Source organism: Sciurus vulgaris (genome assembly GCF_902686455.1).
Source record: "Sciurus vulgaris genome assembly, chromosome: 8".
Taxonomy (NCBI): domain Eukaryota; kingdom Metazoa; phylum Chordata; class Mammalia; order Rodentia; family Sciuridae; genus Sciurus; species Sciurus vulgaris.
The window spans coordinates 93,361,011-93,377,346 of NC_136468.1; the positions used below are offsets into that span (position 1 = coordinate 93,361,011).

The 16,336-nt window shown below is 37.5% G+C and overlaps 1 protein-coding gene and 1 long non-coding RNA gene across 4 annotated transcripts in view; one reads left to right on the plus strand and one right to left on the minus strand.

Annotated features, from left to right (window-relative positions):
• The first annotated feature begins 37 nt into the window (after positions 1-37).
• The window catches only part of AVL9 (AVL9 cell migration associated), a 53,681-nt gene continuing 37,382 nt past the window's right edge, over positions 38-16,336 (plus strand). Inside the window, exons 1-3 of one of the 3 annotated variants that reach the window (XR_013765944.1) lie at positions 38-380; positions 12,667-12,787; positions 14,181-14,266. Coding sequence is in view for 2 of the 3 variants with exons in the window: in XM_079152353.1 (XP_079008479.1) it covers positions 288-380; positions 12,667-12,787; positions 14,181-14,266 (300 nt within the window). In the remaining variant the exon portion in view is untranslated. The remainder of the gene's footprint in view (positions 381-12,666; positions 12,788-14,180; positions 14,267-16,336) is intronic. The other 2 variants (XM_079152353.1, XM_079152352.1) reach the window with 2 other exon arrangements.
• LOC306668707 lies at positions 2,323-6,856 on the minus strand. The gene is made up of 2 exons (XR_013765945.1): positions 6,431-6,856; positions 2,323-6,399 (listed from the first exon to the last, which is right to left on the minus strand). It is a non-coding gene; the product is annotated as an uncharacterized lncRNA (long non-coding RNA).

The window sequence follows — 16,336 nt, forward strand, 5'->3', positions numbered from 1 at the left end:
CCTCCCCATCAGGTCCCTCCCGGTCCTGCCGCGCCCCGCCCCGCCGGCGGCGGCCGCCGCATCAGGTGACAGCCCGGAAGCCGCGGAAGCGGATGAAGAAAGAGCGGCCCTGGCCGCGGGGGGCGGCGCGGAGCTGCGGGAGCTGCTCGCCTCCTCCGGGCCTCCTGCGCTGCCCTCATGCGGCCCTCTCGCTGACACCTGAGGTCCGCCGCTCTTGGGCCTCCGAGGACCGTAGGGTCGTCCGGCCCTCCGGCCTTGGCGGTTGAAGTCGTCGTGGTGCGGGCCCCATGGAGAAGGCCGGGCGCGGTGGTGAGGGCGGCCCCCGGGGGCCAGTCCTGCACATCGTGGTCGTCGGCTTTCACCACAAGAAGGGCTGCCAGGTGAGGAAAGGGCCCGCGCCCGCACCCGGCAGTTCGCGCGTTTGCGGGTGCCAGCTGCCTCCACCACTCGGCTCAGCTCGCTTCTGCTCCATCTGCCGCTCAACCCTTCTTTCTTCTGCCCCGAGAATTGCATGATGAGCAGCGGAGGAGCTGGTTGGTACGTGTAGGTTGATAGGTTTTTACGGCCTCCTTTGGTGAAGTGGGAGGAAGGAATGAATATAGTCCCAATCTCTTCCCGATCCGTCAGTGTCTCCACTGACTTGCGGGGTGTCCACCCATAATGCAAATCCTTAGAAAAATCCAGCATCGGACTCGCGTTTTCAAGCTTGTGAGTGCAGTGGCTTCCACGCAAATGCCTCAGGTAGGTTGAAGCTCTTGCATGCGCCGTATAGGAAAATCAACTTCCTTTGTTTATGTCTTGGACGCTTTAGAATCTGTCGTGTTAGGGTTGTCGACTGACCCCGCCCCCACTTGGGCCTTTTGCTGTTTGATCTTGTCCGGAGCTTACCTTTTGGTGAGGTTGACCTCTCCAAGAAATTGAAAGAATAGAAAGTGTATTCACTGAGCAAATTGTGCAAATAGACTTTTTTCAGCTTCTTCACTGGATCTTTACCCCAGCATCTGAAATGGGACATTTGCAATCTATGTATTGAAGGCAAAGGAACAAAATAGAAACAGGATTATTTAATAAACGAGTAAACACCAGAAGGCAATGATGTCATAATGTACCAGTGAACAGTAAAGTGAAATGTTTTCTTAAAGTGTTGAAAATACTGATTGCTACCACTAGAATGTAGCCTTTGGTTTCCTGCCTTTCACAGAAAATGTAGCATTTTAGAAGACTTTCTGGCAAAAGTTCAATTGTTAGAAGATTGTAACAAACATGGTGAAGGGAGGGAAAAGATATTTGTGTTTTAAAGAGTACTTATACAGAGTACTGAGTTATTCCTCATCTCTCAGGTAAAAACAGAATAGAAAGACACCAAGAAGGATGAAGCAGCATTCAGTGTAGCACTCACTAGTTTGAACTTACTAGTTACTTTATAACTTTCTTTGTATATGGGTGAAGTAATTGAAACTTCAAAGAGGTAATTTGATCTTGCTGAGGCCACACTGCAAAACAATCCTGGAGTCAGAACTAGCTTCGCTTCCCACACCATATGTGTTCATTCTACTGTGGCATTGTAGAAGTATTTCAGGATAAAGAAAGATGTGGAAGCCCACTTCAGAACCATACAGAATGGAGCTTTGGACAAGAAAGAACTACCTACATTGGTAGGAGATAGGTTGAATCTCTTAATTTTTTCTGTCATCCGAAAGTCAGGATTTATTGTGTTCTCTACCTTTTTTTTTTTTTTATGGAAGTAATATATTTTCAGAAAGAAAACAATATGTATTACTGCTTAGAGAGTAGAGAAAACTGAACAAGAGATTTTTTAGATGAAAGAGGCACTGAGTACACGGGGCTAAATAGTACCTGGGGACATTTTTCTGCCTTTTTCTGGCTTTGGGTTTTAGCACAGAGGTAAATGACTAGTTTTATAAAATTAATACTGTACCAGGAGTCAGGAGATCTCGATGACATCATGGCATCACAGTTCCTGTGACCTCCAACAAGTCCAAACAGCGTAGTTTTTCCCACTACCAGATACTTTACAAAGGTTTTACAAAAAAGTTAATCATCCACTCCAACTCCCTTAAGTTTCCAGATGAATAAACCTGAGACCCAGAAAGGATGTGATTTGAACACACTTTACAGCTAGCTCGCTAATCAATATAATTGCATCTCTTTTTTTAAAAGTACATATATATTTATCATTTTAACCATTCATAATTATACAGTTCTGTAACAGTAGAGCCACAGCATTGTGTAATCATCACTACTATCTGTACCCAAAACTTTTCCATCATCCCCAATAAAAAAATGCTTTTTTTTTTCCCCCCCCGTAGTACTGGGGATTGAACCCCAGGCCTCACAAATGCTAGGCAAGTACCCTGCCACTGAACTACAGCCTTTTCTTTTTTTTTTTTAAATAGTTCTTGCTAAGAACTGGCCTTAAACTTGGACTTGGGGTCCTCCTATATCAGCCTCCTGAGTAGCTAGGATTGCAAACATGTGCCTCTGTGCCCAACTACATCCTTTTAAATAGCATTCTTAAATAACTCTTAGAAAATAAAAATGAATGTATTGGGGCTGGGGTTTTGGCTCAGTGATAGAGCACTTGCCTAGCACATGTGAGACACGAGGTTCGATCCTCAGCACCACATTTAAGAAAATAAATAATGTTTAAAAAAAATAATTATTGTTCTAGTCCATATGGTGCTTCACAGAGACCATGGAAGTTTGGGGGGTTTTTTGTTTGTTTTAATAAACTTGTGGAATGTGGGTTACTAGTAGAAGACAGTGCAGAGGGTTCTGTCACAGTGCAGTGAAAGATGAGAATCCCAGTTGTTACTCAAAATGGCTTAATTTATTGTGGTTTTTTAACATAACACCCACCTTGTAGTACAGCAGAAAATGAAGCACTAAAAGCTATAGTTTTTGCAAGCATCAAATATTTATCCTAATGGAACTATTACAACTTCTCAGAGAAACATTTTGGCTTACTAGTAATCATCTGTCAGTTTTCTCTTGTTCCTTTAATGGAAGTTGTTTGAATAAATGATACTTTGATTCTGGAATCTAAAGTTAAGGTTGGGTGAGTGAACCATCTATAAAACCAATGGAAACCCTCAGAGGTACCAGCCAGATTGCGTTAAGAGTGGCTGCTAACCCAGCCAGTTCACTTAGAAAACAGAGCAAGTGAATGAAAGACTCACACTGAGTTGATTGAAATTGACATGTCAATTTAATAAAAAAACAAAACTTTCACTGGAAACAAAATTTGTATAAATTCATGGTTTCATCTAGCTAGAACAGGATGTTCAATGTATATATAATCATATTAGAATGGAAAAAAATTTTTTTCATTTTGTTTGCCCTGCTTTTTCCCTTTTTAGCCTTGGTTTTTATAAAAGAAAAATGTTTTTTTGGCGGGGGCCAAGGGTACTGGAGAGTGAACCCAGGGGCACTCTACTACTAAACTACACCCCTGGCACTTTTTAAATTTCAAGATGGGGGTCTCACTAAGTTGCTGAGGCTGGCCTTGAATTTGCTATCCTCCCACCTCAGCTTCCTGAGTCGCTGGGATTACAGGTACATGCCACCATGTCTGGCACAATGTTTTTGTTGTTGTTGATGTTATTTGTTTGTTTTTAACCAGGAAAAGACAAGTATTATAAAAACAAAGGACTAAAATTTCCCTTGTATGTTATATTAGTTCTTAAAGGATGTTCCTCACTTATGCAAATGTCTTTTTAGATATCTTACAACTCTATTTTCTTAACCTTTCAAAATCCAAGTTTATTTCAAGTTTTAGAAAGTATGTATTACACACATCTTAGAATAACTTATAGATACTGCTGTTTTTAACCAGTATATCAGGTGTTATCAGAGGGTCTAATTTTGTAATTTCCCCCAGAATGGATTAATTAGCTACCTCATTCTCCATCTTAAGATTTCTGCTTCCAGGTGTAAAGAATTAAAAGGGCATGGCTCATTGGATTGTGACTCTGACTTCATATAGTTTTAACTTGCTTGAGTGTGCTTTGTTAGCCTGCTCTTCCAACTATTCAGAATTGCTGTGGGTCAGGTTGATTGCCACTTCTTTCCATGCACTGAAATTATTCATAGGGAAAATTCCCATACCTGATTATAATTTTAATTTTTAGATTCAAGTACCCTAAGGTAAAATCTTAAAAGTATTGCTTTACAGCAGTCTGCTTGGTTAAGCATGATGACTTTATTGCTTCAAATGAACCATAAGGTGAAAGCTATCTTCTAAATAAAGCTATATTGAAGCCCTAGTAACTAGGCTTATAGACGATGTTTGTTCATCTTTTTTGAAATTTTTTCCACCTTTGAAGTCTTCGATTTTTTTTATATTTAGTTGTAGATGGACTTTTTTAAAATGTATTTTTAGTTATCAGTGGACCTTTATTTTATTTATTTATATGCGGTGCTGAGAATTGAGCCCAGTGTCTCACGTGTGCTAGGCAAGTGCTCCATCACTAAGCCACAACCCCGGTTCCAACAATACCTTTATTGTGTTTATTTATTTTATGTGGTGCTAGGGATCAGACCCAGTGCCTTATAGGTACTAGGCAAGCATTCTACCACTGAGCGACATCCCCAGCCCCTTCAGTTGTATTTTAAATGAAAAAATTCCTTCATTTAAATTAATATAAATGTGTATTAATTTTCTCTAGGTCTTTTTTTTTTTTTAACTCTTGGGGATAATTTGTGAGGTTGAATTCTTCTGTAGATGACATGCTGCTTTGTAGCAGTAATTTTTGTAGTTTATTGATATACTTAACATTTAGGACATTTTACATGATTTAAAATACTACTGCAGGGGTTGCGGTTGTAGCCTGGTGGTAGAGGGCTTACCTAGCAGGCATGAAGCATAGCACATATGAGGCACTGGGTTTGATCCCTAGCACCCCATTTAAATAAATAAATAAAATATAAATGTAAAAAAATACAACATTTTTAAAAAATACTACAACATTAAGATGATTTTGAAATATTTATGAATTCCAACTTTTATCTGAAAAAAATTTTTTCTTAATTTAGCCATTTAGCAAAAGACTCTTCTTCCTTAAAAACTTACCTGAAATTGGATTCTTGGGCATAAAATGATTTATGTGCACCTTCTTTATAGTAAATTTGCTTCTTATAGGTTGTTCCAGAGTTTTATTTGTTTCAATACATAAACTATGTTTATCAGATTAGCATTATTTTTTGCTAAGTAATGTAATCAAATATTTATCAGGTAAATTCTTTAGTTCCTTCATAGATAGGTTGAAACTTTTAAAAATACTCAATAGGAAACAGTTGTTTTTTAAAATTGATGTCATAAAATGTTGGCATTATTTGATTTTTTTAACCTCTTTCCCAATAGTGTTAATGGTTTTGTATACATAGCTAGCAGCTTTCATTTTTGATGAAAATTTTATGACACTGTACTTCTAAGAAAAGCAAAATTATAAAAACTGGAACAAATATTAACAGTAGTTGCAACAATGCATAAAGCAACCAGAAGCAGTGAAGTGAACAGCATAGTTTCCTATTGATCTGAGTAGACCTGGAAAGTCTTCATGGATAGCAGAATGTGGCAGTGAACATTCAGGGGTGGATTGCCATTAGGAGGATTGGTTTATGTTAGGGTGATGTGGCTGTACTCAAGCTCTGACCCATTCAGATTTTGGTAACAGATGGCTCTCAGAAAAGCCTGTTGTCTCAGCACCTGCTCTTGACAGAGTCCTGTGGTGACAGTGATAAAACATTCAAGAGTTATTGTTTGTGATTCTTGTTGAAGTGTGTAGGACTTTGAACAGAAAGAACAAAACTTTGGAAGATTAGAGAAGAATAGCATTTTAAAATTCTTTTAAATTACTAGCTTTAGAGAAACTGTGTCCTGAAAGATTATTGCATTTTCTGGACCTCCATTGCACTTTTGTTTCTTAAACTTTTTAATGTTCTAGTGGAGTGTTTTCCCTAATTTTGGCCATGCTTTTTGTTTATGCTGAAATGATGAAAATCTCTGACCTTGCAGGGCTCCAACATTAACATTTAGAACATTGGGATGGTTTTCATTCAGCTGCAATATTAACATTTAGAATGTTGGAATGGTTTTCATTCCAGCTTTGGCATTGTGGCTCGCTAAGCAGACTGGGTGTCAAGTTATAAAATGGAAATTTAGAAATAGCAGGAAGATTCCTTTGTCCTCTTGTAATTCCAGCTCTCTGGAAAGTGCCTAAGTTTCTTTCTTTGTCTAAGTCTTTGATTGCTTATAAAATCTTACACACCATGGGAAACTTTCTTCAAGTTGTTAATGTGATTCAGATCCTTGACTAAGTGTAGATTTTGCTAATGAGTGAAGACTGCAGAAAGCCCCTGGTCTGCTAGGAATGGCTGCTAATGGCTGCTACAAAAGGTAGATGAAGACATGTAGGGATAGGAGTCTACTTACCTATGTAATACTTCTAAGTAAGACTAGTCCTGTTAAATTTGCTTAAAATGCCATCAGATCAAAGACAGGTTCTGCCGGGAGCTATGGCACATGCCTGTAATCCCAGCTACCTGGGAGGCTGAGGCAAGAGGATTGAAAGTTCAAGGCCTGCCTCAGTAACTAAGCAAGACCTTGTCTCAAAAAAATAAAAGGATTGGGGATGTAGTTCAGTGATAGAGTGCCCCTGGGTTCAATCACCAGTGCCACCAAAAAAAAAAAAAAACTGTCCTAGGTTTTAGAAAAAGGAAGCCGAAAGCCTTCTTATAAATAAATGTATAAAAGATTGCTAACATTCATTCAAACAAATTGATTTAAATAATTTTAGGAAGATCCTAATTAATTTCTTTAAATTTTTAATTGTACATGGACACAATTTTTTATGTGGTGCTAGGGATCGAACCCAGTGCTTCACACGTGCTAGGCAAACACTCTACCGCTGAGCCACAACTCCTGACCTAACTAATTTTTTATTGATTCTTTTTAGTTATATAAAACATTAGGATATATTTTGACATAATCACAAAGCATTGTATATAATTTACTCTAATTCAGTCTCCAACACTTCCCCCTACTCACCTTCTCCCTCCAGTTAATTTTTTTCCTGCAAGAAAAATGGTTTTGGTAGCTTCAATAGCATCTTTGTTTATATTTTTGAAAACCTGAAAATAAATAATTTTTCATTTGTACCGTCTCTTATCTATGATTCCACCTTATGTTCTTATATAAATCCTTCTTTCTCCTCTGATGGAGGAGCTTTATGTACAATATTCTTAATATCCTTTGTACTTTAAGCTTTTAAATCTGTTAACTACTCTCTACATCATCAGCAAAGTATATGCCAGAATCAAGAGAACCAAGATTCATTTTGGCCTGAATGATTATTAGCTGGATAAGCTGGGGAAAGTTGTTTATGTTTATGGACTTCAGTTTAACAGTAAAATGAGTGTTCTAAAGTAAATGATTGCTAAAATTCCCTCCATTTCCTTGATTCTTTCATGAAATCAGCAAATTTTGTGGAATACCCATCACCAGAGGCTACATTCAGAAACATGCTTTTCAGTTTAAGGACAGGCAGAACTGACGTTTGACTGTAAGAGTCTGAACGGGTACATTCTGGGATGATGAAGGTTGTGTGTCTTGATGGAGTGTTTGCCTGTAGAATGCATAAATCATCAAAACCTCTATAAGAAAAAACTGGGATTTTCTCCACATGGTTGTACACATTTGTGCTTCATGACCAAATGTTTCTTTTTCTTGCAACCTAGGAGTACAGGAGGTCTAGATTTCATCAGTGTAAAAGATTCTAATGAGGCGGCTGGGGTTGTGGCTCAGTGGTAGAGCACCCGTGAGGCCGTGGGTTCCATCCCCAGCACCACATAAAAATAAAGGTATTGTGTCTACCTACAACTAAACAATATATATATTTTAAAAGTTCTAATGAGCCAAATAAATTTAAGATCCTTCATAATTTTTTTTTTTTTTTTTAAATAATACTGGGAATTGAATTCAGGAGTGCTCTACTACTGAGCAACATTCCCAACCTCCACCCTCCTTTTTTTTTTTTTTTTTTTTTTTTTTAAATTGTGAGATTGGGTCTCAATAAATAGCTGAGACTATCCTCAAACTTAGGATCCTCCTGCCTCAGCCTGCCACATCACTGGGATTATAAGCATGTACCAACACCATGTCTGGCCACTATTTTTCACTTTTTTTTTTTTTTTTTTTTTTTTTTTGAGATAGGATCTCACTAAGTTTCCCAGGCTTGCCTAGAACTTTTGATCCTCTGCCTCAGCCTCACAAGTAACCAGGATTATAATCTTGGTCAGGGCATTGGGCATTTTTTACTTTTAAATAAGAGCTCAAACATTTGAATCTGTCTAATTTCACATAAAAGTAGCTCTCCAAAAACTAGCCTGGTATTACTGGGAATTATTCGTCTGAAATACAAATCAAACTGTATTAACAGGATAGTAAAATGACTCTTTAATTCTAGGGGGAAAAAATAGTAGCCTTTTATTTAAAATACTTAAACCCTAAAAGCAAATGCTTCAAGATTCTTGTTTCCATTAATCTAGAAACAAACTTCCTTTGACCAGTAAATCTTAGGAGTATCATTTTACTTCTACAGTGTGCACTTGATTTTTCTGGGCCTCTTGGGCACTGGTGAATCTGTGAAACACTACATCATGCTGAGATATAGGAGTGTTAAGCACAAGCTGTTTTAAAAATCAACCATTGACAATACAGTGATTTGTTGCCAACTGTATAATAGAGTGAAGAAAAATGCCAATTATTTTATAGTATTGACTTTTCAACAGCTTTTGAAGAGAACATAACTGAAAGAAAACATGTCTGACTTCCAGGATAGTGTTTTTTTGACCCGACTTAAAAATAATAACATGTTATCATTTTGTTTTGTTTTTGTGGTTGCTGGGGATTGGACCCAGGCCTCACAAATATTAGGCAAGCACTCTACCACCTCTCTAGGTCATTTTTTTGTTTGGTAAGTGGAGAACATCTTGGCAGAGCCTTGACTTTGGTACCTAAACTGTTAAAAAGGAAACACTTCTACTTCTGAGTGACAATAAAATTTTTGTGGTGCCTAGAAGGGGAGCAAAAAGGCAGAGCATCTAGTAAAAATAACCCGGAAGCCCTCTCCTCTGTAAGCCATAGTGTATCCGTGATTATAGGCTCCAAGGGCAGACTTAATTTGTGAGCTGATAGTTGGTCCTCCTTGGCTTCTACTTGTTGTGTGGTGCTGAGAGTGGAATGGATGTTACATGGTTAAAAGTGAACAAAGGGTACTTCTGAAGTACCCAAAGTTCACACTAGGATACAATGTTATTGTTTTGATTTTGTAGTTTTGTTTTGTTTTGTTTTGCGGTTTGGTGATTGAACCCAGGGCCTTGAGCTTGTGAGGCAAGCACTCTACCAACTGAGCAATATTTTGTAGTTTTTATTTGTTGTTTTCTCAGTCTTTTTTTCCTGAGGACAAAGTAAATAAATGGCTGCTAACTTGATGTGTAAGCTATGAAAAGGGTCGCACGGTGACTTTTACCATTCCTGCAGAACAAACGAAGGTCATCCTTTATTACGTGTTCATTTAGCATTTTTTAAAAATTACCTTTTTATTCTTGGTGATTAGAGCATCTTTATTCAGGTTTCACTTTTTAGAAGTCAGCCATTGTCTTCTTTTTCCCTCTTCTCCATTTGTAATCATGTGAATTTGTAAAATGACTGGAATCGAGGTAGACATGCTACATGAATATTGGTTACATAGAGATACTTGAAGTTTGTTTAATAGCATCATTGTCCTTGTGGGGGCAGTCATTCCTCTTTCACAGTGGTATTCATTATAAGACAGCACCTTTGACCCCCAAACTTGACTTAGATTTTGGATCATGAACTTACGCTACTTAATTTTGAATAATAGTCTAAATGTTTCTTACTCTCTACGGAGTTTAATGTTGGTTTTTGTCTATATTTTTCATATATATGTAGTGCTGCTGTGTAGAGTTGTGTAGACTCTGTAACACAACTTCAGGTAGAGCCAAGGGTTTAAACTGGTGATACTGATTTCCCCTTAGAGTTAGGCAGTGAGGCAGACCACCATTCCTACCTTCACTTTCTGTGGTAGTGGTTGATTTAATTAGCATTATTGTTTAAATTTCATTTTGATACAACTGAGTATATTTAAAATCTCAGGTAACTTCCAAGAGAATTCCTCTTAAGCTTCTGTGCCATGAATTATGCATCTGATTAGATTTGTTTGACCATATAAAAAGAGACATATAGAGTGATTAGTATTCAAAACATGAAATATATATACAATTTAAGATTTAAAGATACCATCAATTTGGAAATAGGTCATTATTTTTTCTAATGTTTGATCTCAGATTCTTAGAATTCAATCCTGTTCTGACATTAACTGCTCAGAATCAAATTCCACAGTCTTAAAGAAGGACTCAGTTCGACAAGACTCAGTTCAGATGCCAGTTACAAATCCCAGGTTCTCAGGCCACCAACAGTTCTCTCTGGCTTCAGATTTGGAGGGCAGGGGCAATGAGCTTCAACTCAGATCAAGAAATGCATAGTACTGGTTCTATGATCCCCAGCCACTCTGGAGAGTAGGACAGGAGAATTACAAGTTCAAGGTAGTTCGAGGTCAGCCTCTGTAACTTTTGTTATAAGAATAAAAAGTAAAAAGGGCTGGGGATGTAGCTCAGTGGTAGAGTGCCCCTGAGTTCAATCCCAAGTAAACCTCCCCCACCACACACACACACACACAGATGCATAGGGCAAGATGTGAAGGAAGGGCATGAAACGTCCACATCCCCTCCAGCATGCTCCTCTCACTTCACTTTGCTGTTCTTCATCTGGGAGCTCCCTGAACCCTGTTGGGTAGGGATGTAAGGATTTTGTTACATAGGCATGATTGATTAACACATTGACCATTGGTGACTAAACTCGGTCTCTAGCCTCTTTAGCCACTCACCAGAGGTCAAGGGATAGGCCTTAGTTTCATCTTTCTAACCAGTTTGGTCTTTCTGATAACCATCCCTCATCATAGCCTAAACTCATGTATGGTTGATTGGGGCTTATTATATACATGAAAGGCCTCATCATCCAGAAAAGTCGAAGGGTTTTAGGAGTTTTATTCTAGGAACCAGGCACAAAGGCTAGATAGATACATTGATTGATTTGCATATATATATAATTTTATATTTATTACATATTTAAATATTTTATTTTATTTATTGTTTTTGATACCCAGGATTGAACCTAGGAGTGCTTAACCACTGAGTCACTTCCCCAGCCCTTTTTGTATTTTATTTTGAGACAAAGTTTCACTAAGTTGCTTGGGACCTAGCTAAGTTGCTGAGGCTGGTTTTGAATTTGTGATCCTCCTGCCTAAGCCTCCCAAACTGCTGGGAATACAGGTGTGAGCCACCATGCCTAGCTAAATATTTTAATGTATTTACTTAAAATATTAATATATGAAATATGTTAAAATATAAATATATTAGGGTTGGAATTATGGCTCAGTGGTATAGCACTTGACTAGGACGTGTGAGGCACTGGATTCAGTCCTCAGCACCACATACAAAACTAAATAAAATTAAGTTTTTATTTAAAAAATCCACTTTAAAATAAATATGTTATTGTATCATACTTGAACATTATAAACATATTGAAGTTTATAATTTTTTTTTTTTTTTTTTGGTGGTGCTGGGGATTGAACCCAGGGCCTTGTGCATTGGAGGCAAGCACTCTACCAACTGAGCTATATCCCCAGCCCAATTTTTTTTATTCTTTAAGATCACCTTCTTTATTGATAATAAGGATATTTTTAAAAACCCAGAAAACAGCCAGGCACAGTGGCACACACCTGTAATTCCGAGTGGCTTGGGAGGCTGAGGCAGGAGGATCACAAGCTCAAAACCAGCCTCAGCAACTTAGCAAGAAGACCTTGTCTCTAAATAAAATACAGTTAAGGGCTGAGGATGTGGCTCAGTTTGTTAAATGACCCTGGGTTCAATCGACCCAGTACAAAATATATATATGTATATTCAACAATAGAATATCGACTAATGAAATAGTACTATATAGTCATTGTAATTGTTTTGTGTATATATATATATAGAAATAGACGGGAGTTTCTATTAACTGTTTTGAACTCAACTAGCATGTTGATAGCAAATCACTGGGAGACAAGAATTCTAGAACACTGCCAGCACAGTGTAGGCAGACTGCAATCTATGAATGAGTTGTGTTCCAAAAGCTGGCTGTTTGAAATTCCGAACACACTTTCCCAAAGAAACCATGCTATAAACACTCTAGGTCCAAGTCAGCCTAGAACAGCCTTAATTTTACTCACAAAATTCTTGGACTATATGTAGTGTCTGCACTTTACTTATAGCAATTTTATGAATAGACAGCCTGTTGCATTCCAACTAGAGCCATTCAATCAGAAAAGGGGAAAGGCCTGCAAATCTTTCCTTCTTTCCTTTTTCCTCTTCTATGCCATAGGATTGATAATAATGACAGATATCATTAGTGAACATGACTTACCCCAGCTAGTGTCCTTTGGGGTTTAAAAGTGTTTTTGCCTGTCAGGATAAGATGCTCCCTTTGATCAATCACCTTTTAGCTAACATTCCTTACTATTTTAGGTTGAATTCTCTTACCCGCCCCTGATTCCAGGAGATGGACATGACAGCCACACTTTACCTGAAGAATGGAAGTATTTGCCCTTCCTTGCCTTACCAGATGGCGCACACAATTACCAGGAAGGTATGTGAAAAGACAGTGGAGCAATTAGTAGGTGCTGTTTTTTAAAAAATTTGCCCAAACATCTTAAAGATTCTAAATACTTTGGTGAATGGAAGTCTTTTGACCTGATATGATTATTTAGAAAATATTTACATGCTGTTTGGAGATGATTAGTCATGCACTAGAGAACATCCAGAGAGTGCCAAGCATACCATTGGCCATGGCCTGTGATCCTTGGCCACCTTTCTGCCAGGAGCCCTAGCTAAATAAGTGATTAGCAAAGCAGGACAGCTGCTACTGGAAGCACTCCCTACAATTACACCTTATTAAGACTCCTCTCAGAGACAAAAAAAAAAAAAAAGTAGTAGTAGTCAAAAAAAAAAAGTAGTAGTAGACCCAATAGTAGACTATTTGGGTCTGTAGCTTTAGACCTTACTAGCTTATTACTCCAGTGGCCACCTTGAAACACCTGAGATTGTTTCTCCAGCTCTAGAGCTGTTACATCTCTCTGCTTGCAAGGTTACTTGCTCACATGCAGAGCATGCTCACAACCTCAAAGGAAGCAGTGCTTACTGAATCTCCTACTCCATAAATGAGGTCTTTGCCAGATTTAATAAAGGACTACATTTTACTATGGTGTTAGAGATGCAGGAAAATACCAGATTAAACTTGATTACCTGTTTTTTTAATACAATATTTAATAATTTCCTTAGGAAATGAACCAAATGTTACTATGCAATTAAGCATAGGATTTAAACACAGGATTTATAACCTCAAATCTTTTTTCTACCTAACTTTTTATTATGAAAATTTTCAAACATACAGAAAAGTTAAAATTATAGTGAATATTCTGCAAATTTTTTTTTGTATTTGTGTATGTGTAGTTTTTTTCTGTACTGTTTTAAAGTCAGCTGGAAACAATGACAGACACTTCACCTCTAAATACTTAAGCATGCATCTCCAAAGAATAAGATCATTCCCCAGCATAACTTCTAATACCATTACCACAGCTAAGAGATTTAACAGTAATTTCATAGTACCATGTAACATCCAGTCTGTGTTCCAGTTTCCCCAGCTGTCCCCCAGATTTCTTGATCCATTCAAGATTCAATGTTGCCACTGGTTTTTATGACTCTCGTTTTTGTCTGGGCCAGTTCTCTTTATATAAAGTATGTTCTGTAATTGTAGTATTTGATGTATTATAATTCAGCCTCTTGGTATTTTTGTGATGAGCATATGCTAGAAAGCATTCAGAGAAATTTCAAGAAACCATTGATTGTGATGCTGAAAATAAGTTATGACATGGTTCCTTCATACATCTTCATTTGCGTGTTAATGAGATAACTTCAAAATCTATTATTTATTAATAAGAGTGATTTGCCTTGGTATTTACATTTTTCTATGTATCTCTTAGATACTGTGTTTTTTCACTTACCACCCAGAAATGGAAACGGAGCCACTGTATATGGTATTTCTTGCTATCGACAAATTGAAGCCAAGGTATGATAGTTAATGGTGAGCAACAACAGAAAAAAACTCGAAAAATTCATTCTTAAATGTTTATTCGTGAGGGAAACACATCTTTATTTTTCATATGATGCCCATGATATCATTTTAGGTTTTTATTGATTTTTGGTTTTGGTTTTGTGCTACTGGTGATTAAACCTAGGGTTACCACAGGCTAGGCAAGCACTCTGCTAATGAGCTACACCCCAGCCCTTTTTGAGGCAAAGTCTTGCTAAGATGCCCAAGCTTCCCTTGAACTTGTGATCATCCTGCCTCAGTCTCCCAAGTAGCTGGGATTACAGGCATGTGCCATCACACCCAGCTTCATTTTAGATTTTATAAGCAAATTATAACTATTCTCATATTACCAATTTATTCACGTTAATGTTTATAAATTGACATTGGTGCCTATGATTATATAATTGCACATTTTGTACATTGTTTTTATATAGCAATATCCAAATGATTCATTTGTCTTTTAAATGCTGTAAAGGTTCCATCACTTCCCAGTTACACCACAGCCTGGTGACCAAGCCTTTCATACCTGGGCCTTTGGGGAATACTTATCCAAATCATAGCAGTACTGTTAGTCCATTTAAATTTAAGAGAGTTTATTTGAGAAAAAAAAATTAAAGTTAACAAACTGGGCAGCTCCTAGAACCAGAGCAGTTTCTGAGAATGTAACCAACAGCATGATCAGAAAGCATTTTTAGAAAAATTGAAGTGAGGCATTGAAACAAGTGAAGTTGATAACAGCTTAAATTACTCATGGGCAGGTGTCTCCTGCAATCAACCAAGTTTCAGTTACTGAGTTAAATTCTGTTAGTTTAGTCTGTTGACTCTAGTATAAGAGTGCAATCTAAATTAAGTGGCCTCTTAGAGTTTTATTTAACAGTATATAACTTATAAAAATGTGCTGATAATGGACTTTTCAGACAACATTTTAGAAGTAGGGCAATATACTTAATAGTGATTTCCAAGTGCTCACAATTATCTGTAACTCAGATTTTGATTACTCTTAAACTGACTGCCAGCTTACTGCCTGATTTACACTAATATCTCTAATTAATCAATTCAAATAAACTAAGATGGGTGCCCCACATTTTCATAGTGCTTGTAGTCTGCACTATTTTTTTGTGGTAGGAATAAAACTTTATGAATAAAACTCTCTTCTCATGAAGTCATTGATACTTTAAAGTAGTGAGTAGTTCTTAGCCTTGGCTACAAATCAGAGCTAACTGAATCCAACCCCAGAGATTTTGATCTAATGTTCTGGACATCAAGCAGTTTAAAAGCTCCCCAGGTGGTTCTAATGTGTAATCAAGATTCAAAACCTCTCCACTGGAACAATGGTTTTTAACCACAATTACCTGGAGGTGTTTTTTAGTTTTGTTTTTTTGGTTGTTTTTTTTTGTTGTTCTTGTTGTTGTTCGTTTCTATGACTGAATTAGAATCACTGGGAGCAATTACAAAGGTTGTGAAGATATCTCAGGTGAATAATTAACTTAGTAAATATTTTTAAATTTTCTCCCAACTTTTTATAATGAAAATTCCATACATGCAAATAAATTAAAAGAAAGGTGCAGTGAACACCTATATACCCACCACATAGATTCAGCAGTTCTTGTGTTCTGCCATACTTGATCTGTGTGTGTGAATTTCTTTTCTGAACATTTGTAAGTAAACTAGGGTGTAAATTTCAAGATACCAGAAGTAGTTAACTATCACGAAATAATCCTCCACACCCAGGGCCTGGAATATAGAACACACCCAGTTAATGTTTGTGAAATGGAGTATACCTTAAATACATACATTCGTTGTCAGTTATACCTCAATAAAATTGGGGAAATAAAATAGATCTAAAGATAAAAGAAACCTGAGCTAAGAGTGTCCTTCTGGGGCTCAGGTCCTGGGAAGCAGATTCAGGATCACAGCAGGTGAAAGAAGATGCAAGGCATGGTTGGAATAGTACATGTTTTATTTGGAGTGACAGTACCCCCTAGCCCCTTGAGTCTTTCCATAGGCATATTTACTCTATGCAAACCAAAGAAGGCACAGTGCCAA